Source organism: Sardina pilchardus, chromosome 19 (assembly GCF_963854185.1).
Source record: "Sardina pilchardus chromosome 19, fSarPil1.1, whole genome shotgun sequence".
Classification (NCBI taxonomy): domain Eukaryota; kingdom Metazoa; phylum Chordata; class Actinopteri; order Clupeiformes; family Clupeidae; genus Sardina; species Sardina pilchardus.
In genome coordinates this window covers 25,412,042-25,437,560 of record NC_085012.1, presented here as the reverse complement: position 1 = coordinate 25,437,560, position 25,519 = coordinate 25,412,042, and the positions used below count along the sequence as shown (strand labels likewise).

The 25,519-nt window shown below is 42.5% G+C and overlaps 1 protein-coding gene across 1 annotated transcript; it reads right to left on the bottom strand.

The window, feature by feature from the left end:
* Nucleotides 1–19: 19 nt before the first annotated feature.
* On the bottom strand, nt 20–25,519 carry LOC134065809 (macrophage mannose receptor 1-like). The gene is made up of 5 exons (XM_062520897.1): nt 25,414–25,519; nt 2,813–3,103; nt 2,131–2,493; nt 1,528–1,875; nt 20–60 (listed from the first exon to the last, which is right to left on the bottom strand). The coding sequence occupies exons 1-5, from the start codon at nt 25,517–25,519 to the stop codon at nt 20–22; spliced, it is 1,149 nt and encodes a 382-aa protein (XP_062376881.1).

The following is a 25,519-nucleotide window of genomic DNA, read 5'->3' as shown; positions in this document are numbered from 1 at the left end:
ACAGGCGTCCCATTTTGGATCAGCTCTGGCCTGAGCCCCCACCCTCCCATCCTGTCACAGCTGTGTGAAGACACACACACAGCACACTCACAGCTGTGAGCACATACAGTACAGTACATACACACTCACAGCTGTGTGCAGACCAGGGACATCACCAGCTGATTTCAGCCCTGAATGTTGAGTGTAGCCCCAAATGTGTTTAGCATAGTTGACTAACAAATAAGAAACCACTATTCTGATCGTCAACTTTAAGATGAGAAGGATGTATTAATTAAACATACAAGCAGGGATACGGGTCCTGACATTTGGAAGTTAGAGCGCGCATGTACGATAGAGCAAGCAAGCGAGAGAGTTCCAGACATAGATATTATAAAGATTTAAAATAGATGTTATACAAATTATAATATCTATTATAAAGATTTATAATATCTATGTTTCCAGTGTTGGGCATGCCATAGTTTGCATTTCATATTTGTTTAAGAAAATGATAAGGAAATCATAAAGGCAACAAGGACAAGGAAGTGGAGTTGCACTCTTCTCATCATTTAGTTTACAAGGTCAGGTTTGTTATCAGCCTTCTCTGCACTCATTATAGCCTACAGTTTGGAGATGGCCTACCAGTGCTGGCCTATAGGCTACTTACATAGTCTTTGTGGAATGAAATTAGTCTTTAACACTTGGAGGTCCGGGGCCTTTTCAGGCACTTTGAGGCAGTCAGCTATACCTTGAGATTTTTACGTTTTTCATCTAACTAAAAACATCTATACAAAAGTGGCACATATGGTTATATTCTAGAGGTCCTCCTCAATAATTACAGTATATGAGAGTAAAGTGGATGTAATGAAATTACTTTTTATTATAATTCAGTGTAAACACAACTATTTAAAAAAATGATTTTCAAATGTCAGAGGTCAAAGGTCAAAAACACACTATAAATATTGAGTTAAGGCTTTTGAAGTTTGAACCTTGAAAACAATGGTGTTGGCTCCATATAAGTAAAAAGAACATTCAGAAATGTTATGTAGTTTTACTACAAATTGGAAAAAAGTCAGACTAAATGGGTCACTTAGTGAGTGTCTCTTTCAAATGCAAATTAAGGTGAATAGTCATGTCTGGAACAGCAAATATTCAGCACTGAATTGCACTCATTGCTAACAAAAACAATACAAACATATGATCAAAATATATCAAAATCTTGACCTGTTAGTAATAGGAAATATGAATATGGTAATAGTAACACAATGAAGTGAATGTGATAGTAGTACATTTGCTTATGATTAAATCAGTGAATATGAATGGTATCTGGAGGACCTTGAAGAGTTTCTCCAAGGCTGCTCTGTCTGGACTGGAGAATTCAGTCACAACCATCTGTAAGAGGGTGTGAACACACACACATACACACACACACACACACACACACACACACACACACACACAATTAGACTGAAGTTAATGTAACACAATGATATACATTTCCTCCATTGAAGGTTCTCTTTCAGTCCATAAACTGAGTACAGACAGACTCACCCTCAGTGGTGCAGATGAAGTTGAGTTGGTCGGTCTTATTCAGGTTGCCAACCCACTGCCCCTCTCTAGACTCCACTGCCCCGACTCCTTGTTGTAAGGACTCCACTGGCTCGTGCCCTTGAGTCCAGTTGCTGTAGCAGACGGTCTGTCCACAGACCCAGTACCAGCCCACACCGTAGGAGTGGAGCAGGCCCACCCACACATGAGCAGTGGCGGCTCCTTTAGCCAGCCTGCTCACCCAGTGCTGGACCCGCTCAGACGTCACAGACACCAGGTCCACGTGTTCCTCTCGGCAGTACTGCAGCGCCTCTCTCCAGGTCTTATTCTCACGGACCAGAACCAGCTTGTCTGGAGGGAAAAAATCAAAAGATACAGATTCCTGCTCAGTGCTGGAGATTCTCAGAGTATCTGCAGTGACTAATATGCAGGGTGACTGGATGGACAATTCACAGAGAGATGGCAACAGCATGAAGGTGCGACAGCACAGCGAGGATCAGCATCAAGAGCTGCTAGTGTTTGGCCATCAGCACATCTGTTCAGGATCATGCTGTTGTTTGGGACTGAATTCCCACCAATCAGAGAACAGCAGCCCTTGCGACTCACCTTCATAGCAGATGAAGCTCTTAGGATGGTGGCACTCTGCATCATTCCACTGACCACCGGTAGCAACACAGAACTCCTTCCCCTTGAGATTATTGGGTTCTCCAGCTTTCCAGTGGCGGAATGAGGAGCTGCTGCCATCAGACCACTCTGACCAGTTAGCTCTGAACAGGCCAATCCAGGCAGTTCTATTTCCTCCATCTTCTTGAGGATCCAGACTATCTGCTATAGTTTCATTTATCTGGTTGTTCTCTGCCTGACTCCTCACACTGGCCAGGTCTGTGTGTTTCTCTCTGCAGTATCTCTGAGCATCAGTCCAGTTCTTCCCATCAGTAACCAGCACATAGGGATGTGTGGAGTTCCCCCCTGTGGTAATGCATGGGTCATGGTTAACTGGGAATCAGCACAGCTTTACAACCTGAACTAGTGTGAGTGAAACAAACTATTTAGTTGCACAGTGTATGTAGATGCCTGTATTCATGAGTCTGAACTAATGTGAGTGTACATGAGGTCATTACACACTGATTTGTAGATCTTCACAGTTTGGATGCATGTGTTGCTGAGAGAATTCTGTTCTGAATGAAATAAATTGGATTCTCACCATCATAGCAGATGAAGGAATAGCTTTTGTTACACCTGAAGTCATGCCATGTTCCATGTTCTCTCATAACCACACACTCTTCACCATTTTCATTTGGTTGATTTGTATCCCAGTTCCTGAACTCTGCTTCATTTTCTCTGTGGAAATCACTCTTGGCCAGAGACCACTGCCACTCTCCCCTCTTCAGCCCAATCCACGCCTCTTCAGCACCTGCTTCATGGATCATGCTCTTCACCTTCTCCATCTCTGTCATGTCGTTTATGGTGGCGAGGTCAGTGAACTTCTCTCTGCAGTACTGCTGAGCTTCTGTCCAGTTCTTCGGTTCCTTCACCACATGGAACTGACGTGGCACAGAGGACGAGAGACTGCTCAGACCTGAGAGGATACACACACAAACACACATGCACACACATACACACACACACACACACACACACACACACAAACACACAGAGTAAGGCACACACATACTGTACATACCTAGATAGAGAGAGAGAGAGACACACACACACACACACACACACACACAACTCCACCACCACCATCACCACTACACAGACATACCAGGCTTGTGCAAAATTGAAGGAAATAAAATTGAAATTCAATGAAATTCAAAGAAATTCGAATACATAATTTAAGGGTAGTGTTTACTGTAACAATGAAGTTTCACAAAATATGTCAGATAGGCCTACGATCGCAACAAACACACAACTTATAAGTGAAAACAGTAATCAATTACATTTCCAAAGTAACCTTCCCAAAACTGAATGTATGTAAAATTCAAAACATTCTTCCTGTTATGTGATTGTTTTGAATTGCCATGAGTTGAATTCCACTTCCTGTCATTCCAATTCAAATTCGTTCCTGACTGTGATGGGGGGCTGGGGCCGGGGCAGCTATATGACATAGAATTGCACGACCCAGACCAAAATTACGGTGCGGAGAGACTCACCACGTTGAGCATATCCTTTTTATCAGGACACACCTACATGCATTCACTGTTTTTTCATATTAAACTACAGTACGTTATTCCCTTAACCAAGATGAGTTGATACATACCTCTCACGTTTCAATGCATGCACTCACTGGCTCTGGCGCGGCGCTACTTTGATAGCAATTAGCTAGCCCAGTTCACTCATTATCCAAACAGAGATGAAGTTAGAAGCGATCAAACACCTCCATGTTTTCCCTATGAAAATACAGTTACACGAGTAGTCACACGACCAAGTATGCTGAGACAAAATAAAACGTGGTGCATTTCTAAGCAGGTAAGAGGGCTAACTATATTGCGTGGCGGAGTAACACTTGGGAGCACTTAAACTCAGCGCAGTAATATCCTCACTCCAAAGTGAAACTGAAAGTACAAGAGTGATGATACTACTGTGTCGATTCGAAGTGCTCCAAAGTGTTATTCTGCCACACACCATAGTTATCCCTCTTACCAGCTTAGAAATGCACCATGTTTTATTTTATCTCAGCATACTTGGTCGTGTTACTCGTGTTACTGTATTTTAAAAGGGAAAACATGGAGATGTTTGATCGTTTCTAAATTCATCTCTTTTTGGATCCTAATGAATGAACTGGGCTAGCTAAGTGCTATCAAAGTGCACGCATTGAAACGTGAGAGGTATGCATCAACTCGTCTTAGTTAAGGGAATAGCATAGTTTAATATGAAAAACGGTGAAGTCTTAATTGAACAAAGTCCCCATTAGTAAACGACTTTTCATGGGTAGCTAGTAGGTGAGCTACCTTATAGCTACCTCGGACAGCAGCCTGGTTGCCATGACTTTGGTGAAGGAATACATTCTATTGTGCATCCAGTCTTTTATCCTCCGAATTCTGTCTTTTCTGGCTGGCCCTCGCAAACTAACATACTTTTTGTGGCAGGTTCCATGGTGACGACGCAGATTATGTTCTTTGGGGGGCAGTCAAAGGGGGGTGGTGGGCCTGAGTCGGCCCACAGGCCTTAGTTTGGTGACCCTTGTAGTGCATTTTATACTGTACAATTACATATTTGGCAATATTTCATGTGATGTGACACACATACAGTGCCTATAGAAAGTTATCATACCCTTTTGAAATAGTTACTTTTTTTGTCTTACAGCCTGAAATCAAAACCCATTTTAAAAAAAATCTTTTCCAGTTTTATTTACAAATGTAGCTGTACAACATCAAAATAATGAAAAAAAAGTCAACAGTTCTGAAAATTAATAAAAAATTAAAAGCTAGAATAACAGGGTTGGAAAAGTCATCATACCCCTGACTTAATACTTTGTCAAGCTTCCTTTTGCTTTCATTACAGCCATCAATCTGTTTGGATATGTCTCTATTATAGCTTTGCACACCTAGATAGGGGAATATTTGCCCAATTTTCCGTGCAGAATTGTTAAAATTTAGTCAAATTCTGTAGGGAATGGCGATGGACTGCTCTCTTCAAGTCAATCCACATATTTTCTATAGGATTTAAGTCAGGGCTCTGACTTTGCCACTCAAGGATATTCACCATCCTATCCTTAAGCCACTGCTTTGTTCTTTTGGCAGTATGTTTAGGATTTTTGTCGTGTTGGAAGGCGAATGACCTCCCCATCCTCAGCTGTTTAGGAGAGGGACGCAGGTTTTCCTCAAGAATTTTGGTGTACTTGGCAGCATCCATTTTCCCTTCTATCCTGACCAATTGCCCAGTCCCCGCTGAAGAGAAACATCCCCAAAACATAATGTTGCCCCCACCATGCTTCAAAGTAGGTATGGTGTGTTTTGGGTGTGTTTGGGTGTGTATACTGTGTTTGGTTAGCGCCTGGAGCTCAGTCCAAAAACTTCAATCTTAGTCTCCAAAAAGTTCGATCTTAGTCTCATCTGACCATATAAGCTTTTTCCACATGGTAGCAGAATATTCCAGATGTGTTTTTGCACTGAACTCCAAGCGCAATGTTTGGCGAAAACCAACACAGTACACCACCCAAAACACACCATACCTAGTGTGAAGCATGGTGGGGGCAACATTATGTTGTGGGGATGTTTCTTTTCAGCGGGAACTGGGCAATTGGTCAGGATAGAAGGGAAAATGGATGCTGCCAAGTACACCCACATTCTTAAGGAAAACCTGCGTCCCTCTCCTAGACAGCTGAGGATGGGGAGGTCATTCGCCTTCCAACACGACAATAATCCTAAACATACTGCCAAAAGAACAAAGCAGTGGCTTAAGGATAGGATGGTGAATATCCTTGAGTGGCAAAGTCAGAGCCCTGACTTAAATCCTATAGAAAATATGTGGATTGACTTGAAGATAGCAGTCCATCGCCATTCCCTACAGAATTTGACTAAAGTTTAACATTTCTGTACGGAAAATTGGGCAAATATTCCCCTATCTAGGTGTGCAAAGCTATAATAGAGACATATCCAAACAGATTGATGGCTGTAATGAAAGCAAAAGGGAGCTTTACAAAGTATTAAGTCAGGGGTATGATGACTTTTCCAACCCTGTTATTCTAGTTTTTAATTTTTTATTAATTTTCAGAACTGTTTACTTTTTTTTCATTATTTTGATGTTGTACAGCTAAATTTGTTAATAAAACTGGAAAAGATTTTTTTTTAAATGGGTTTTGATTTCAGGCTGTAAGACAAAAAAAGTAACTATTTCAAAAGGGTATGATGACTTTCTATAGGCACTGTATATGCATACACACACACACACACACTGACCTGAGACCAGCAGTATAGTAATGAGAAGTGGAATCATGATTGAGGGCCTGAAGAGAGAAGATCATTCAGAGACATTGGACACACTGGTACACATCATCAAGGAGAGAAACACACACTGTGTAACGAATTGCTCATTACATTTTTGTGTTGCAATTATTTAAGTCTGCCACAAGATGTTGCATAACCCATCTTACAGTAATTTCAGTCTTACCAGAGCCTGGTAACTCCCTTTTAAGTCCTACTATACCGAGTTTTGGTTGCAGTTCCAACAGAGTTCCACTGGGGGCAATCGCCCATCAGTGCAAAATGAATGGGAGTCTATGGTACCCTGGAAATCCAAAGTTCTTGCGAGAACACAATTTTGTGTCTGCCAGATACTCTGGCCACGAGCAAGGATACACATTTAATTTTGCACCAATATCGGTGCAACCAATCAAATCAGCGTAGGCGGGACAAAGGCAAGCTGAACTGATGACGACAGCACTACAACTTTCGGTTTTGGTCGTAGTTTTCCAATTGCGTTGAAGTCCAGAATCAATCAGACTAAACATTGGTCGTAGTGTTATCCAATTGCGAGATTTTCAAACGCATGTTTGGTGCCGCCCCTCGAGTTGGGCCATTTTCATTATTGGTGGCCATCTGAAAGATTTCCTAAAGGTTGAGTTGTTGTTGCCCATAATACACTAACATTCTGCCAATGAAGTGTGTGTGTATGACATCATTTACATTATGAAAGACTTTTTAAAGCAAATAAGTGACTAAACTAGAAAAGCACTCAGAGAGCGCAGACCTCCGCCTGTATTGCTCTTCCTAGGTTGTCATACATTTGAACCTAAACTATTCAGATTGCCACCACGTGGCCATACCATGCCATTACACCACTAAGCTAAATACATAAACACCTCTGGAATCCCGACGGAATTACGTATCAGTCCCAACATTTTATCATTTCTTCCTTGGGTCATGTCCAACCTTCCCTGAAAATTTCACCGAAATCCATCCATCACTTTTTGAGTTATCTTGCTAACAAACAGACAGACAAACAGACAGACAGACAGACAGACAAACAGACAAACAGACAGACAAACGCCGGGCCCCGATGAAAACATATACCTCCTTGGCGGAGGTAAATAAGTCTAACAACCAGCAATGTGGGGGGTGCAACAGGCTACAGCGCTCGTGCCATATACAGGTATGAGTGCCCACGGGGACCCAGGTCCGATTCCAACCTTTATTTCAATTTTAATTAAAGATAAAATAAGTAAATGAGAATAACAAATGAGAAAATAAAATGAAGCAAGATAGAGATCCTAAAATGTCAAAGTGAGGAAGAAGCTAGTTCAGAAATGAGTGGAAAACCAAAGCTATAAGTGGGAGAGAAAACACGGGTCTTTAGGTTAGATTAAAAACAATATGGTGTGGGGTAGGAGATTATTCCAGTGCCTAGGAGCCGCAACAATAAAGGCCTGGTCACCCTTGTGGTTTCACTGCTTATATCTGGGAAAATGGCATGACTGTGACTGTTGGAGCTGTCTACATAATTTGTTTTTATTTATGCAAAATCTCCTCTGCCACACCACGCACAGGGTTTCTGCGGAGTCATAAAAAGTCATAAAAAGTCTTACATTTGATAACAAGAATTTTAGGCCTTAAAAAGTCATAAAAACGTCCTTAAGGTCAAAAATTACATTTAGTCATGTCTTAAATTCATACGCTCGTTCAGTCATTTGTTCTACCATCGCCTTTTCCCTACAAGAAATGTGCGGTCGGCGGCATTCATTGATTCCTCTTGTTGTAGTTCTGTCTGAGGAATCTGGTGTTAGCGTTTCGCAACTAGCCTACAAGGTCCATGCAGCAGAGCAGCAAACTGACTTGTCGGATGGACTTAAACAGACACCTGCACAAACTTTCTTTTACAATCTATGGTCACGCGTTGCACCAGAGAGGGTTGAGGCGGGTTTATGACTGCTGTTTTGTAAGATAGGTATTTAATGTCAGTGTGCACAAACCATGCTTCAAGTGTTACCGTACCGTCTTCTCCCCACACACACACAGCCTTCATCATGTGTATGATACTATGACCTCAAAGCCACAAATAATAGTAGCCCAACCTAAAGAAAATGCATCATAGAAGAGTTGTACAGTCTTCTCCCCACACACACATAGCTTTCAACGTGCAACTGTCATGTGTGTGATACTATGACCTCAAAGCCACAAATAATAGTAGCCCAACCTAAAGAAAATGCATCATAGAAGAGTTGTGTCTTGCGATGTTAATTTCTATAATTTTAGCACTAGCTTAGGCAGGCCTACACAAATGACGAGGGAGATAACGAAATATTTGGGCTACGGACCTTCATTAACTAAAATCCATAGCCTAGGTAGGGTAGCAACATTTGTTTTCTAAACATTTATTTTGTCTCATGACAGAAAATTAAGACAGATTTGCATCCACATATCTTTGCACTATGCACACATTTTTTTTTCCACTAGAACTAAAACCGTCAGATTATGTTCTTCTTAAAGTGATAGGCACTCAATTAGACCTACAAAGACCTACCATCCTACCAAGACCTACCATCAATGTAATGACAATAAAGACAAGTGTATTACAAGTATTGCTACATATTTGAGCTATTACTAATTATGCAAATCATACAATACTATACATTATTAACAAATTATACAGCTCTGGAAAAAAAAAAAAATAAGAGAACACTGCACATATCCTGAAAGAGTTGATGGTCATATTCAAAATTACTAACTGTAAATTATGACTGTCGGTTCAGTCGATAGTCAAATTCAAATGTGCAATGGTCTCATAATGTTTTCCAGAGCAGTGTACAGTTTATTAATTCCAAAATATGAAATAGAAACATATGACATTAGTAATCAGCTGTGGCTTAAGATGAGGCATTTAGTAGTTGGCTCAAATCTGTCACCAACAAATGGTATCAATATGGGTACCAATCAAGAAGTTCAATACTGCACACCGTCTGTGACGTCTCCAGTTCCACACACATAGATTTGGGTCAACCTCAACCTTGAAAGTGGAGGTACTGTGGGTGTTGAATACCATGACCAAACACCACTTGTAGAATGGGAATGAAGATGGGAATTTTAATGACTGAATGAAGTTATTTTTCGTAATTCGTATAGGTCATACATTTAAATCACAATTGACATACCGCAGAGGGGGACTGCGAGGAGTTGTTGTGACAGTGACCTGAGTGACCTGGAGGCAGAGTACGGACTTAGTCTTCAGCAACAAGAGATAAGTTACAGAACTCATTTCATTTGTGATTCCTTACTGAACCAAAAACTCAAACCACTAACATGGGTGGAAGTGAACTCGACTACCAGGGTTAAGTGTGGGAAAAAATGTATTACGGTTCCTATTTGTAGTTTTTAGTGACTTTACATCACTGACTTAACTTTGGTTATATTATGATGAACATTCATTAACAGTGTCTCTGGAGTTGCGTCTCTGTTGTCACCCCTTCTGGTTACGCTGCTTGTCTCTGTGAGAATGACACCACTGTGACTGGTGCAGCTGTATCGATGACTGATATAGTTTTATTTATGCAAAATCACCTGTGCCACGCCACACACACATCACTGTTTTCTAAACTTTGGTAATATCCTCCTACACAAGAGGCTTTGGTTTAAATACATGAGTCATTCCGTATGAAATCAGACAAAATCCAGAAAAATGGTTGCAGCACCGACTCAGATTTTCTTTTAAGTTTGTCTGCACAATGTTTTGGTTCCATAACTAAAACCTGTAAAATATTTTTGTTCAATTCTATTGTTTTCATTGTCTTTTTGCCCTTGATTTCTTCAACTAATTTAATTTCTTTAGTGATTCTTTGCGGGTGGAATTGTCTATTTAGTGCTGTACTTTCTAGTGGTACATTCAAGAAAAGCTTTTAAATCACAATCTATCTGTTGAGACTTACTCCATAGATAATCATTTTATGGATATTATGCTAATTGTTTACTAGAACTGATGCTCTCACAATTGATATTGTTTACTGTTGCCTTGTAAAAAAACCTCTGTTAAGTTACCATAACCAAAACCTCAAACCACCAATATGGGAGGAACTCCTGTCAGGGTTAAGCATGGAAAAGGATGTGTTACTGTTCCTTTTTAGTTATTAGTGACTTAACATCACTTTCTTAAGTTTGGTTATATTATGATGACCATTAATTAACAGGGTCTTACTTGTCAGACACCACAGGTTTGATTATAACATTATGATGAACATTAGTTAACAGGGTCTTCTTACCTGTCAGACAGCTCTGGAGTTGCGTCTCTGTTGTTACCCCTTCTGGTTACGCTGCTGTGAGAATGACACCACTGTGACTGGTGCGGCTGTCGAGGTGATAAGGTTTTATTTATGCAAAATCACCTGTGTCACACCACACACACAGATGTCACTGTTTTCTACAGAAAATTATACTTTGATAATGTCCTTCTACACAAACAAGAGGCTTTTATTTGAATACATGTGTTGGAGCATTTACAGAGTTTATTATAATACATAGGCAGTTGTAAAGGCTCTATGGGTTTGAAGAGCATTTTGTAAGATACCATTGGGTGGGAATGTCCCATTCCAAGAAGATTGACAAAAACTGCACTTCACTGCAAGCTGGTTGACTTGTGTGTGAGTGTACTGTACCTGAGTATGCGTGTACTGTCAGTGTGTGTGTGTGTGTGTGTGTGTGTGTGTGTGCACCTGAGTATGCATGTACCTGTAGGTGTGTGTGTACCGGTAAATAATCTGCATAAAGCGCTTTTATACTCCTACAAGCACAACATGTGTGTGTGCCTGCTGTTCCTTCCAGTTAATGCTCCGCTATTTTCCCGGAGTTTCCTCCGAACTGCTCCAGTCAAATGTCACTGACAGCACTCTCAGTCATGGACAGTTGTTTACCCAGAGCACAACTTCCTCCTCTTCACGCACAGTTGTTTACCCAGAGCAGAACTTCTTCCACTTCACACACACAGGCATTTGGGAATGAAGATGGCAAGAGAAGAACACTGAAACTTTAAGATGTGAAACATGACTCTTCTGCAGTATTTGCAGGGGGACATGCGCTAGGGGCAGATGTCAACAACAGAAGCTATGGCCTAGGGTGTGGCTTCTGGACTCTATAGCGCCACCTAGCGCGTTGTCTGTTGAGGTTGACACATACTGTACGAAATTGAACCAAATTAGGTAGGCTTTTGTGTTATTGCTGCCGCTAGTCAGAGACAGAGCTCTGGTCTAGGGTGTGGCTTAGTTCGATTCCAAAATGTCACGGGTCGCGGACCGCAGGTGCAAGGGCCCGCATCGCCGCTTGTGGCTATATTTTCAATTGTCACCCTTAACTCAGATGAAATGTTCTGTGAAAACCACATAACTTTGCACAACTACTACGTTATTATAGACTTGGGAGACTGAAGAGGAAAAAAGGTAAACACTGCTCCGAGACTGATTAGGCAACGTGGTCACTCACTACACTGGACATTTTACAGGCCCATTTAAGATATCGGAGGTAAATATAGGTACACATTGAAGTATTTCTATAAGGGCCTTTTACATATTGACAAAAGTTGATAATAATAACAGTTAACTGTTAATGGTGAAAATAAGCTATTTATTTCAACATAACGTAGAATCATCTGACGTTTGTCTTAAACATGGCATCCATGATTCGAGTTGTCTGAAACTCTATGTATACGGCTATGATAGGAACAAGAAGGTGAACACAAGCGCATGGAAGGCCCTAAACGGCCCAAACCCATGAAGCTAGAAACACAAAACATTAAGACAGAAAACCCCAAACCGTGACATCAACTGTCAGTGCTGTTTTAAGTTGCCGGGCTGACTCATATGTTGCCTGTGGCGTTTGCTGAATATATCCAACGCACCCTTGCAGCATCATGCTCCTGCCTGCCCATTACAGATGGCTGCCTCCTGTTTATTATTGGCGGAGCTGAATGTGCAGAAACACTGACTTTAAAAGGGTTGCTGGGTGCAGTTAAGACATCTGCAAGTATCCAGCCTGGGATAATGGTACACTAACATAAGCATTGCACATTTTGTGCTTTTCAGAAAAGTCAGTCATCATGACCATATTTAGATCATTTCGGTGTTCGTACCTAATTTTGTGTGAAAAGTGCTAAAAATATCATTTAATTTCGTGGTGTGCAGCTCAACTTTAGGGCTGTCTTGTTAAGTTATGGCTGTTGTTGTCCCAGCTGCTTGCCTGTTCAAGTACTACAGATCATTCTCTCAACGATCCTGTCCTCTTGGGGAACGCATTTGATTAATGACTTCCCTGATTAATTTACTTCTCACATAAGAGCCAGCGGCCTGGCCTGCACCATTGATTCAAATTGTTCTGTTTTCACACAGATCTTTATAGTGTTTACTTACAGTTGGCTTCCATTAACTTTGTATTGATGTTCAGGGTAGCCAGAGAAACAGAGAGCTAATATACTGCAAGCTAATTACAAAAGGATGGAACGAGAGCAATGACATGAGAGTCTAATTTCACTATGATGAAACTGAGAAGTGGGAAAAACACTTTTTAATTTCTTCACATTAGATTCTTAGTATCAATCCTTTTTACAGTGTTCATAAGTAACAATGCGGTTGGGCCATATTGTTCCCTTTGGCAACAGTGGGAATATGTTCAGGGCTCTATTGTAGACTTAATAAGCAGTAAGACTTAATATGTGCAAATTGGCACAAAAGTAGAAAGCCATGGTTCGGACACACACACAAACACACACACACACACACAAACATGCACATTAACACCCCAAACACACACACACACACACACACACACACACACACACACACACACACACACACACACCTACTGGCAACCTTTTTTCATTAATGTTCAACTTGACTCCTGGTCCACGTGGTACATTACTGATGGGCTTAATGATTCGAGACAATGGAAGCTACTCCAGGCTAATTTGTGTCTATTTGCGTCCATCAACTGCTTGCCTGCGCTGTGGATAGTCCAACTGAGGGAGAAAAAGCCTGCTTTTGTTTACGTAATAAAACACTCCCGCATGTCTCTCAGTCTCTGCATTCTTTGTCTTTGTCTGTTTTGGAATCATTTCAAAACAATTTCTATAAGATTATATTTCTGTTGCTGAGAAAAAAAAAGAAAAAAAAGAATGAAAACCTTATCAGTCATCAGCCAAAGAAAACAGAACCAGGTAAGCAAAAAAAAACATCAAATACCACAGTATGATCTCCGAAACTAATGCTGTGGCCCATATCAACCAATACCCACCAGCAGTTCCTCTACGAAAATAGACTCTGTGGAAAGCTTGTAAATGAATCACTTAAATGAACCAGTGACACAGTGGTGTGCATGGGTATGGGCATTCTTTCCAGGGGCGTATAATTGAATCCCGGGCGCCAAAACGGTGCCACTTGTCATCCTTATACACCTGTAATGATTCACTTACTCTGTCCAGGCCCAGTGGCATAAATAAGACCACCAGCATGAAGAACTAAGAGATATGGAGAGTGGCCAGCTGAGACCTCAGGCTGGGCTAATTTTGCCTCCATATTTATCAGGGAGAAAAACACAACTGACTAAATCATGGAGCTACCAATGTTTCTTAAGCTGTGGTATAAGTAACCCAGTGGAGAATGGCTCATCATTCAGTCCTTTTCTAGATTGCCTTTTTGTGTTACATGCCCACCCCACTCTCCATCAACCCCAGCAGAGCCTTTTTATTTCTTAATATCACTGTTTTTGTTATATTAAATGTGTACATGCAATGATGTCAATTGTGTACTACTTTGAAATAAATGTTCCTGCTAAATACATAGAGCCCTAATAACATTGATGTGCAATATACTGTATATTGCAGCACACAACAGGCAACCTGCATTGAATAATAAATCATTTCAGAAGTGGGCAGTCATTTTAGTAATTTCACATCACATTTCAGTTACACTCAGGGGAGATAGCCTGAGTGCCTTGACAAAGAACCAAAGTGGGAATAAACAACATCACCATCAGAGCAGCCTTCATTGTGCATTTTCACTGGGGGTTTTCAGTCAGGCATCTTTTTTCTTTGGTGCTCTGTTGAATTAGGCCCACAACACCTCCAGAAGGTTCAACCAGTGGTGTCTGGTGTCACAGACCCACCCTCCTCCACACTCATGATGGGTTCCCCTGCTGCTAAGAAGCTATGATGATATGTATGTATGTAATTGCTAACCAGTCGCACCCACAAAAGTGTAACATGGAATGCCGTCTCTGGTTAAATCAAAGCGAAGAATCAACGTCGCAGAGTGATTATTAGCTGTGAAGAGTCACCAGTGGTGATATCGGTTAATATCACCACTGATAGAACGCGTCTCGTCCAATCAGATATTGCTAAATCGTTCAACCGGACCTAACTGTTGTATAAATGTATGTAATTGCTAACCAGGCAGTCGCACCCACAAAAGTGTAAACAAAAGTGCTACCTGGTCAGTTATGTGTTGGTGCTGACATTAATGCGACCGCTATGCTGTGATAATAAAGGCTGAGTCATAATACGTGTTAGCGACGGCACAGGCGACCTGTCTGGCCTGACCTGAGCGACCTGGCCGGTGCAGGTGCCCTTCCGTGGGGGAAGAGCTCGTCTGACAGGCGGCCTAAGTCACGGTGTATTTTTAAACACAAACTGCACGCTGAGAGAGCTCGGTCTCCCTCTCCCTGGCCGGGCGGCGCTCACTTGCATATTGTGCTTACACCGTTGGCGTCGGGCGGGCGCCCTTAAGTGCCATTGAGAGAGCTAAATATAGACGTCGGTGGCATTGGCACCGCTGCTCTGGATGTGCAGGTTGAAGGGAAGATGCATGATGGATGCACAGCCTCGGGACGGCTGACAGTATCGCCGGCGAAAACGTCAGAGTCATTCAATGGCTGCAGGAGGACGGCTGAAAACTCATCTCTCTCTCTCTCTCTCTCTCCCCTTCTATTTCTCTGTCCTTCTTCCTCAGACTCTCTTTTGCTCTCTCTCTCTCTCTCCCCCCCTCCCTCTCTTTCGCTCTATTCTCTGTGACAACCCCTAATGTCATGGTGAAGTGAGGAGGTTATCTTTCCAGAAGACTCCAGCGAAATCCATCCTCTGTCTTCGAACTTTCTAAAACTAAACTAGAAACCAGGAACTTGAAGGTGTCTTCGTGTTAATAAACAAGGAGTGTTTACTTCCTAAAGATAGTGCTTCAGGACCTTCTCATCTCCATGACATCTGGTGTATCTCTTCCAACAGAGTTTCTGATTTGTATCTTGTTAATAAGGTTCACTTTGAGGGGAATGCAGAATATTTAATGGAACACCTACAGTAACACAGAGAAGTACCTTCTCTGAATATAGCCAGAGCACAGTGACCTCTCAGGGGTTTCAGTGTCCATTATATTTCAGCTGTAACAAAGTCACTTGGCAAAAATCCATCCCTAGCACAGGTGCAGTTCACCTGCCTGCTTCACCTGAGAATAACTTCTCTTCACAGCAACAAAAAAAAAGCAACAAAACTACGAGATAATGAGACATCTTTCCCCCCATCATCGTGTCTTTTCATTTTACGTGTGGCTCTGAAGCATCGCTGAAGAGAGTAGAATTCTTCAGCCATAGCGCATCCTCATCCTCAGAACCTCCGGTGACACAAAAGGAATTGACAGTGCTCCATGGCAACGGCCATGCTATGACAAAGATCGATTGGACTGCACTGGTGTTCCAAAGCACCAGCATCAGCATGTTTCTGTTCTACGGGGCTCTTCAATGGACACACTGTACTGTGCGGTGCCTGTTATTACCCCCCTCCACCCAAGGTCAAATTTGAGTCATCCATAATTCTAGGAGCGTACGACACTGCGGCGGGTGGAGAGACAGCGAAAGCCGCGGTGCCGGTGGAGGTCACGGTTCGTTTTAAAGGCAGTCAAAGCGTCTCTCCAAATGACGGATTTTATTTCCTCTTCGGCGCTGCCCTCCGGTTATGAAACGGCACAGACGGGGACATTTTGTTCTGCCGGAGCTCAGCTTGCCGAGTGCGGTGCCAACCGCAAGCCAGCCACATGGTCATGGGTTCAACTCCCTCCAGACACTGGAGCAGCGGACGGGTCCGGGGCTCATTCGGCACAAATCAGGGGCAGGCTTGGGCCTGAACCATTTCAAGGGGCAGCTGCTGTGGACATTGTGGAGCCAAACTTTCCATTAGTAGCTCAAACAGAAATCTCTCCTCTGCTCCCAATCACATGGAATAAAAACAGCCTATTTGCCACTTTGTGAAGTATTTTTAATAAACAAGTATTTTGGTATTATCTCATTTCATTCAATTGTGTAGGATATAAACAACTGGTGTCCCCAACTAACAGGCTATAGTATTGTGTGATACAGAAAAGCCTTCATAGGATGAATATCATTAAATGACACCAGATCCAATACTTTCATCTACCTTTTTGCATGCTTTAAGAACGGTAGCTCGCTAATCTTAGAGTCAGTCAACTCTATAATTCCTCTTTAATATCCCCCTTTGAAAGAAACACTGTGATTGAGCCAATCAAGATTCCATAAGTCTTGATTCTAATCTGGTTTCAGTTACGGTGTGATTAAATGAGACCTGCCTCTGACCCGTCACGCTTTGGGTGGGTGTGTGTGGGCTCAACCCAGTGAGCCGCAGCATCTGTGTGACCTGTCATAATTAGCAGACAGATGCATTATGCATGGCACGGGAGCGAACATTAAAGCCCAATCAGCGGCTCTGACCCCCTATTTTAAACAGGGATCCAGGGCGTCGCCCATTAGTCAAGTGTCCAGGAGAACTTCTCCAGAAGATTTCTTGCCGTTTTAAATATTTTAGCAGCTCATTTGTGTGCCAGGGGCCCACACTGCACTGCACCGCACCGCACCGCACACACACACACACACACACACACACATACACACACACACACACACATACACACACACACACACACACACACACACACACACACAGTCCGATTGCATCTTCTCCCTGTGACAGTCTTGCAGACCAGCACATAGGATGAAAGATGGGAAATGAGCAGTAAATGCAACCAGACAAGCCACATAAAAGCCAGCGGAGAGACTGTTAATACTAACGGAAAGGTTTCTTTGGTGTGATGTGCAAATGTGTGTGAGCGTGTGTGTGTGTGTGTGTGTGTGTGTGTGTGTGTGCGTGTGCGTGTGCATGTGCGTGTGTGTGTGTGAGTGTGAGTGTGCCTGCGCGTACGTGTGCATGCGCTGCCATCCATTCCTAGTTAGTATGTGTGCTTTTCTGTGTGGTTCCACCCACTGCTAAAACTGACCTTCTCCAAGGGCTCATTGTATCATCTTAGCTCAGTTGAGATGAGTCAACTGGTCGGCACTTTTGGACACGCTCATTATTTCCAATGAAGGATTTTGGCCTGGTTTAAAACTCTTCACTGGACACTATATTACCTTACATTCATATTCATACACATTCATACAGTAGCCTACCACTGTAACACAGTACATAGTGCATAATGATTATGCAAACAACAAGTGGCTTTCTTAAGACCCCACGTAGAGTCTAAAATGCATGGCCATTCTAAAATGTTACACATTTGGTTGGTTTTTCAGTTGATCAACCAAGACAGAAAGTGTAAACATAATTGAGACAGCATTATTTAAATGAGGGTTTTGTCTGTTTTGTCTGTCTCTGTTATGGGGAGTCTAATAAAAGAGATTAACAGCAAGGGCAACATTGTATTCAGTTTTAAGGGAGAACGAGTTGTGCTCAGTACATGAATATTTATCATGCCTATTTATCTACTTTTGGAGAATTGGTAACCACATTGTTTTTACATTAGAATAAAATGTGTTTCATATTGCACATTTGAAAGAAGCAATCTCTGGTGCATACCATTGGTAGATCAGCTGGCACATCTGTTTGAGTGTGTGTGTGTGTGTGTGTGTGTGTGTGTGTGTGTGTCTACATCAGACCATACGTGGAACTTCCATAAGTGGAAGTTTGTTCAGGACGACAAAATTTGCCATGCCTGTGTCATCAGACTCTGTCAGGTTACTTGCTTCCAGCCTACTGTACCTGCAAGCTGTGGCATTTGCTCAAGCACTTGCTACCAACCCACTGGTTGAGGTCTTGCTTGGTTAGGAATAGAACCTTACAGTACATAAATCCGACATTATCCCTACATGGCACTTCATGACCCTGGCTGGAAACTTTTTTGCCTACTTCTGTTAAGGCGAATTTAGAATGTGACACATTATCTTGAACACATTATTATGTGTTACGGTGCGACTTTGAATTCCACTGTAGGTTGGCGCAGACATGCATGTGAAATAGGGATGGATATTTGGTCTCCATGAGGCCACCAACACAAGACATTTCAAATCACCGTCTGTGTAATACGGAAATGACATGGAGATTAATGAGTAGTAGTGTTACATTTACAAGTAAGTGGTCTTTGGAGGGAATCAGGAGAAATATGTTCGTTTTAAAAGGCAGCAGCCTGAACAGCAATTAGCAGCATTTTGGAGGTGGGTTTGGGGGGGAGGAAATGGGCAATGCAGGGCTTTTAAAGGTTACAACTTGATCAATAGCACTCATGTCTGCAAAAAGCCAGCTTTTCCCTCTGTGAATCCATCCTCGATGAGTCACCATGCTGTTTCAGACGTTGGAGCTGGTAGTTTGTGAAAGAAAAAAAAAAATCCATTCACATGTCGTGCAGGTTTTCATTCTAAACTCTCTTTTAAGATTCCTCTCATCAATTGCCCTCCTGAATTGAGCTATATATCAGAACCATGCACGTACATGGACCACCATTCAAACGGTTGGAATCCAACTCTAATATGAAAGCCGCACAAGGCTGCATGTACTGTACTATTCAAAGAAAATAAATCATGAAGTTCTCTCCCTCCTTACTCCTGCAACTCCTTGTACACCTGTCTTCTTGCCTCGTAGACTCAATGATCGTTGAAACTCAGATTTTGCTCATGTATAGATGTAAATTTTACAATAGTTAGTTTGAAAAGCGTTTTAAAGTCACACTCCATTCTCGAACAACGGACAAAGCATTCTTTGGTGACAATCAAATATCATCTAATTCATCTGCACCCACATGGCACACTTCTCCCATGATGTGGCAGCCACATTACACATTGCTGTGCCGTATTTCTACAATGTGTGTCTGTGTAAACCAGTGTGGATGTACTGTAAGTGTGTGCGTGTGTGCGTGTGTGCGTGTGTGCGTGTGTGTGTGTGTGTGTGTGTGTGTGTGTCATTGTATATATGTGTGTGTGTGTGTGTACAACCTTTTGTGCACTGACAATGTACCAGTGTGTGTGTGCGCACACGTGTACTGTATGTGTATGTGTAAACATGTGTGTGTGTGCGTGTGTGTGTGTGTGTGTGAGTGCGTGTTTGTGTAAATGTATAAAGTCTGCATGATACTGCTTCCAAACTGATTTGATGCACAGATGCACATTCTGACATCCTGAGGCAGTGATCATTCCAAGCAGATATTGAAACCTGTCAGTTGCAGCACTCACTAAGGACATAATGGTACGCCAAATGAAACTGAAGGATAGGCGAGCAAATTTTGCTATGTGTAAACATGCCAAATTTAAAAATTGTAGCTTCTTTTTGAAATACAGATATGTTTCTCGAAATACAAAAATGTGTTAATTGCAGAGCAAATGTTGTGCAGTTCAGACATTAATTATATTATTGGATGGATAATAACGGGAATAGCATGGAGTCTCTTTTGGTCCTCAAAGTCAAAGCAGCACACCCTTACATTCAAACCATGTAGTATCCATGCACTGCAATTGAAGCGTGCATGCAGCAATCAGTGTATTGACACTCAGAAAAAGAATCAGGATTATGAACGACAGGCTAAAAGCCTTCTTGCTTCTTCTTTCTTTTTTGGGGGGGTTGTTTCATCCTGTATTGTAGCCTTCTCTAGCCTGACGACGTCATACTCAATTCTTATCAGAATATGAGTCTGAAACTGCACCATTCAGCTGCAATTATGGGGCGTGATTCAACCGATACAGTGCGGGGGGGGGGGATAGCTCTGCACTCATTGGATAGACCAAACCAAACAGAACAAGTTATTGGCTGTCAGTATCTGCGAAATCTAAGACAGAAATATGTAGCAGGGTAGGCTATGGAAAACATCCTCCTTTGTTTTTAAAAATAATTCCTTCAAACTGTATGCAATGAACAGCTGGGGAAGTGTGTCGTTAACCCAACGAGCAAACAGACATTTTTAAACAAACGGGAACAACATCACCCAAACATGCTGTTATAACTGGGTGAAAGCTTATTAGACATTCTCTGGTGAAAGTGAAACCGAAGTTTTCCCACATATCCTCGTTGGTCTAAGTGTTCAGAAATAGTTGTGCGAATCCGTGATAAAACCTCCGTTTCAATATCTAAGATAAACGAAAGGCCAAACTGCATGAACAAATTATGCATTCATAGCCATAGCGTTTCTGTTGCAATCAAAATCAACCTAAGAGAACATGGTCTCACACCCAACTCGTTGAACGAGGACGCATGCAGCCGTGAACGTCACTGCTGTTCATATGTCAATCATCACGTAAAGCCCGCCCTGTGAAATGTGATTGGTCCGAGCAGAAGTGTATCTCGAATAGTAGCAGCTGAACGGAGCAGTGCCAGACCGAAGTTCCCTGCAGAAAAAGAATGGAGGCGGGGCTAAACTTCGGTCTGGCATCCAGGCTAAGCCTTCTCATCCACTTTCATATTTTTCAGAGTATTTCAACCTTTCAACACAGCTGTCTCAGTAGAGTTTTGGTGACGCCTCTAGTTCATAAAACAGACATTGGTACCACAACATCCTAAGCGGGTCTCTGCTTTATCTAATTGACTAGAAAATTCAGAAATAATCAAGTAATCATTAAAGTAAAAATTTTGCTTGTTTTTTTGTTGTTGCTGTTTTTTTTGCCATGCCTTAAAATTGCTCAAAATGGATGGGTTTTTTTGTGTATAACACTCTTCATTGAACTGCCCGTGCAGCGGGTGTAAAAAATGGAAATCAGGATGATTGAGCTTATGAGAGAGCTACATTAGCTACGGCTGTTCACTGAACACTGAAAATGAACGTTTTTACTTTACATCCTAAAACTTTCATGGTCGTTCTGTGCTAACAAAAGCCTCCACATCAATGTGCTTTACTGTAGTGTTGCATATGGGGCCAGTCACGGTGCCACTCTGCAGTCTTTGACATTAGGGTTAAATCACCCGTTTGATTGAGGATGGCCTAATTGGAAACGACTCCAATAATGTCTTTTGAAATTACAATTAGCAGCTGAGAGGCCTTTAGCACACTGGGAAGACCACTAGGAAGAGAGAAACACTGAGAGAGAGAGAGAGACAGAGAGAGAGAGAGAGAGAGAGAGAGAGAGAGGGAGGGAGGGAGGAAAGGGTGAGTGGAAGAGCAAGAAGAGGAGGTGAAAGAGCAGGACGAAGATAGCAGAAAATAGAGAGAGAGAGACTAAAAATAACTACTGTACCTGAACAAAGCTTTAGTGAAAGCTGAAAGCATAAAAGCACTCAAGCAGTAAGTGAAGGTAGAAGGAGAACTAGTAGAAGAGACAGAAGAAGAGCTAATTGTCTAACAGTAATGGCAACTCAAGCGGAAAGCACCTGAGCTATAAGAGGATGAGGAAGAAAAAAAGAAGACTGCGACAAGAAGGACGAACAAAATGACAAGTATGAAGACAACGAAAATGATGATGAAAAAGATGGAAAGATAATGTGGAAATGGAAGAAGAAGAAGAAGAAGAAGAAGAAGAGGAACTGCTGCAGTACTATGTAGCCCAGCTGAAAGCTACTGAGCTGGTGAGCATAGGAGGTAAACAACAGACATCTGCAGATCTCCAGACTTACAGTGAACCCGCCCCTCCCTCTCCCCCTGGCCGACTAACCAGCATGATTGACAGGTCAGAGGAGGGCTCGTTCAGGGCTGTAAAAAAAAAAACAGAATACAGTGTATGTGTGTGTGTGTGTGTGTGTGTGTGTGTGTGTGTGTGTAGTTGTGAGTGTGTGTGTGTGTGTGTGTGTGCGTGTGTGTGTGTGTGTGTGTGTGTGTTAGTTCGCCTGGGTGTGAGTGTGTGTGTGTGTGTGTGTGTGTGTGTGTGTGTGTGTGTGTGTGAGGGTGGAGCTTGCATTATTGAATACAGACTTCTCCTCCTTTTCACCACCCCTCTGTAACAGTGAGGCGAGAGCTGTCAATCAAAGTCCGGACATCTCCTTGCCTACAGGGAACAAGAGTGTGCTGTACGTGGTCAGCTTAAAATATATGCACTACTCTCTCTCCCTCCATCTCTCTCTCTCTCCCTCCATCTCTCTCTCTCTCTCTCCCTCTCTCCCTCCCTCCTCACGACAAACAAACAGGCCTTTGAGTGAGTGCCGTGAGAGCAGCACCAGGCCTGACCTTTGCCGAGATCCTATCTCTCTGCTGTTCATTGAGCCAGCCAGGCTCCAGCGGCGCTGGGGAATACGAGGGTGGGGATAACAAGCTGTCGCGCGCTAGTGTCATGTCTTCCTCCTGCCCATATGGCTCTCCCAGGACACGAGTAATTGGCATGATACTTACGGGGGGACTGCGTGCGAACACCGCGCGCATCTCCTGCCAGTTGACACGGATTGATCCGACATCTCACGAGATCAATCCGCCGCCACCTTAAAAAAGGAACACTGTTTAATGATCAGCCGTGGAACAGGCAGAGAGTAGGGTATGAGACTAAATAAATGAGTACTCTGAAAATATACATCAGTACTTTCCAATGTAATGAATACAGTAAAGCATGCATTCCTCTATCCAAGCACTCTTAATTGCAGCCCATAACAGGAAAGTGTGTTAGTAGAAGTGCTGGCAAGTAGGCTGTTGAATATGAATGTAGTATATTATACAGTAGAAATGTTCTTGTTTCTTGTGATACATTTGCAAAACATGAGGATTATATCAAAGATCCTGAAGAACGCTTTCTCAACCGTCCGATTATATGAAAGAAAGCATGTTCTAAAAAAGAAAGTTAATGAATGCATCTATAATTAGCTTTCAGTCCTTACTGTTAGAAACCTGCCATATGACCATCCATTCCAGAGCCTGACAAACGGTGATTGTCTTTAGGTTTCCTCCTCTAATCAGGGCCAATATAAAACAATCCCCAACCTTCATCATCAATAGGGTCCATCCTTTATCTTCCTCCGCCCTGACACTTCCAATCAGAAGGCCCGTGTTCTGATGCAGTTGTTGTTGTGCTTTTGAGGAGCGCCTGCTCTATCTGACACTTTCCATTAAAGTGCCATCTGAGCACCGGCTCCCTCAGCAGGCTGTGGCGCAGGAAGACAAATTAAACCAAAGTCCATTATTTATATATTTATCTATTTATTTATTTTATTGTTTATTTTTTATTTATTTTTTTAAAGAAATTGTCTGCCACTTGCATGTGTATTTCATCAGCATTTTTACCCTTTTTTTTTCTTCTGGTTTGTCATGTGTGGCGGAATGCATGAGTGTGTGTGTATGTGTGTGTGTGTGTGTGTGTGTGTGTGTGTATGTGTGTGTGTGTGTGTGTGAGAAAGAGAAGGAGAAGAACAGAGAGAAAAAGAGAGAAAGAGAGAGAGCAAGAGAGAAAAAGAGAAAGAGAGAGTGTGTGTGTGTGTATTGCAGTGGATTGGAAGTGTTTAAGGAGATGTGTGTGTGCCTACTAAAGGCTTGTCTGAGACCGCTGCCTTATGGGACAGAGTACATGTTTGTGTGTGCTGGAGCGCGTTCATAAAGTGTGCTGTGAGAGGATGTGTGTGGAATGGATGTGTTTTCATGCATCTTGCGAGTGAGTGCTTTGCTTTGTGCTGACAACACACATTAATCACCTTGCGTGCGTGTTTTTTGCTTTGGGTTGATAGGGTGGCATTCCAATCAATCAGAGGTGAGAATATGATTCCTGAACCAAATTTCACACTTACAAGAAACCAATTACAATAACAAGCCTTTCATTCTCCTGAGACTGCGGGAGGTCAACATCCTCCGAGCAACCACACAACCGAGACGTGGCTCGCACCAACAACACAACAACGCCTCTATGCTACGTATGAAGCCGAAACGCACAAAAACATGAAACGTGTTTACAAACATGACAACAAAGATTTGGTGCAGAAAATGCAATACTGCAAAGGCATGTACTACAGAAGCACAAAGTAAACTCATGAAGACTCGTGAGGGATTCTTCCCCTTTGTTCGCTTTGCTTGCCTCCATTGAAGTGCCTGGAGAAGGAGAAGTTAAGTTAACACTTGACTACCCATGTAATAATACATGGCTTCATGCGGGAATTAATTGCTTTCATATTAATTGCATGCAAAAATCATGTCTACGCGCTCGCTAGCTAATTCTGAGAAGAAATGGATTTGTTGTTGTGGGGCAGCTGTGTATGTTGGGGTGTGTGAGTGTGACCTGCGTACCAAAAAGGCTCGCATTCAGCTGCACATTCCCAGTTTACACTCCAGAGAGAGCCAACGAAAGGAAGAGTGAGAAGAGGGAAGGGGGGAGGGAAAGAGAGAAAGAGAGAGAGAGAGAGAGAGAAAGAAAGAAAGAGGGTGATAATGATGGAAGGAAAAACAATGACAGAGTGAGTGAGATGGAGAGAGAAAGAGGGAGAGAAATAAAAAAAGAGAGAGAAAAGACAAAGATAAAGGCAGAGGGACACAGGGAGGATGACAAAGAGAGAGTGATAGAAAGAGAGGGTAGCGCTGACAAGAGAAAAAGAGATGAAAAGATGCAGGGAGGGAAAAACAGACACAGGGAGGGAGATAACGATGAAGAGAGGAAGAAAACATGAGCGAAAGTAAGAGAAAGAAGGGAGAAAAACCAGGAGAGAATGAGAGATTGAACAAGAGCAGGAGAGAGGAAGAGAATCCTCTGTTGTGCTCCCCACCTGCGGAGAGTTTCCTGTGTCCCCCTGTGATCCCGCTCTCCCGGTCCGCACACCTGCGTCTGCTGCTCTCATTAGGACGAGCACTGGGGCGTCCCGGTCCAGGCAT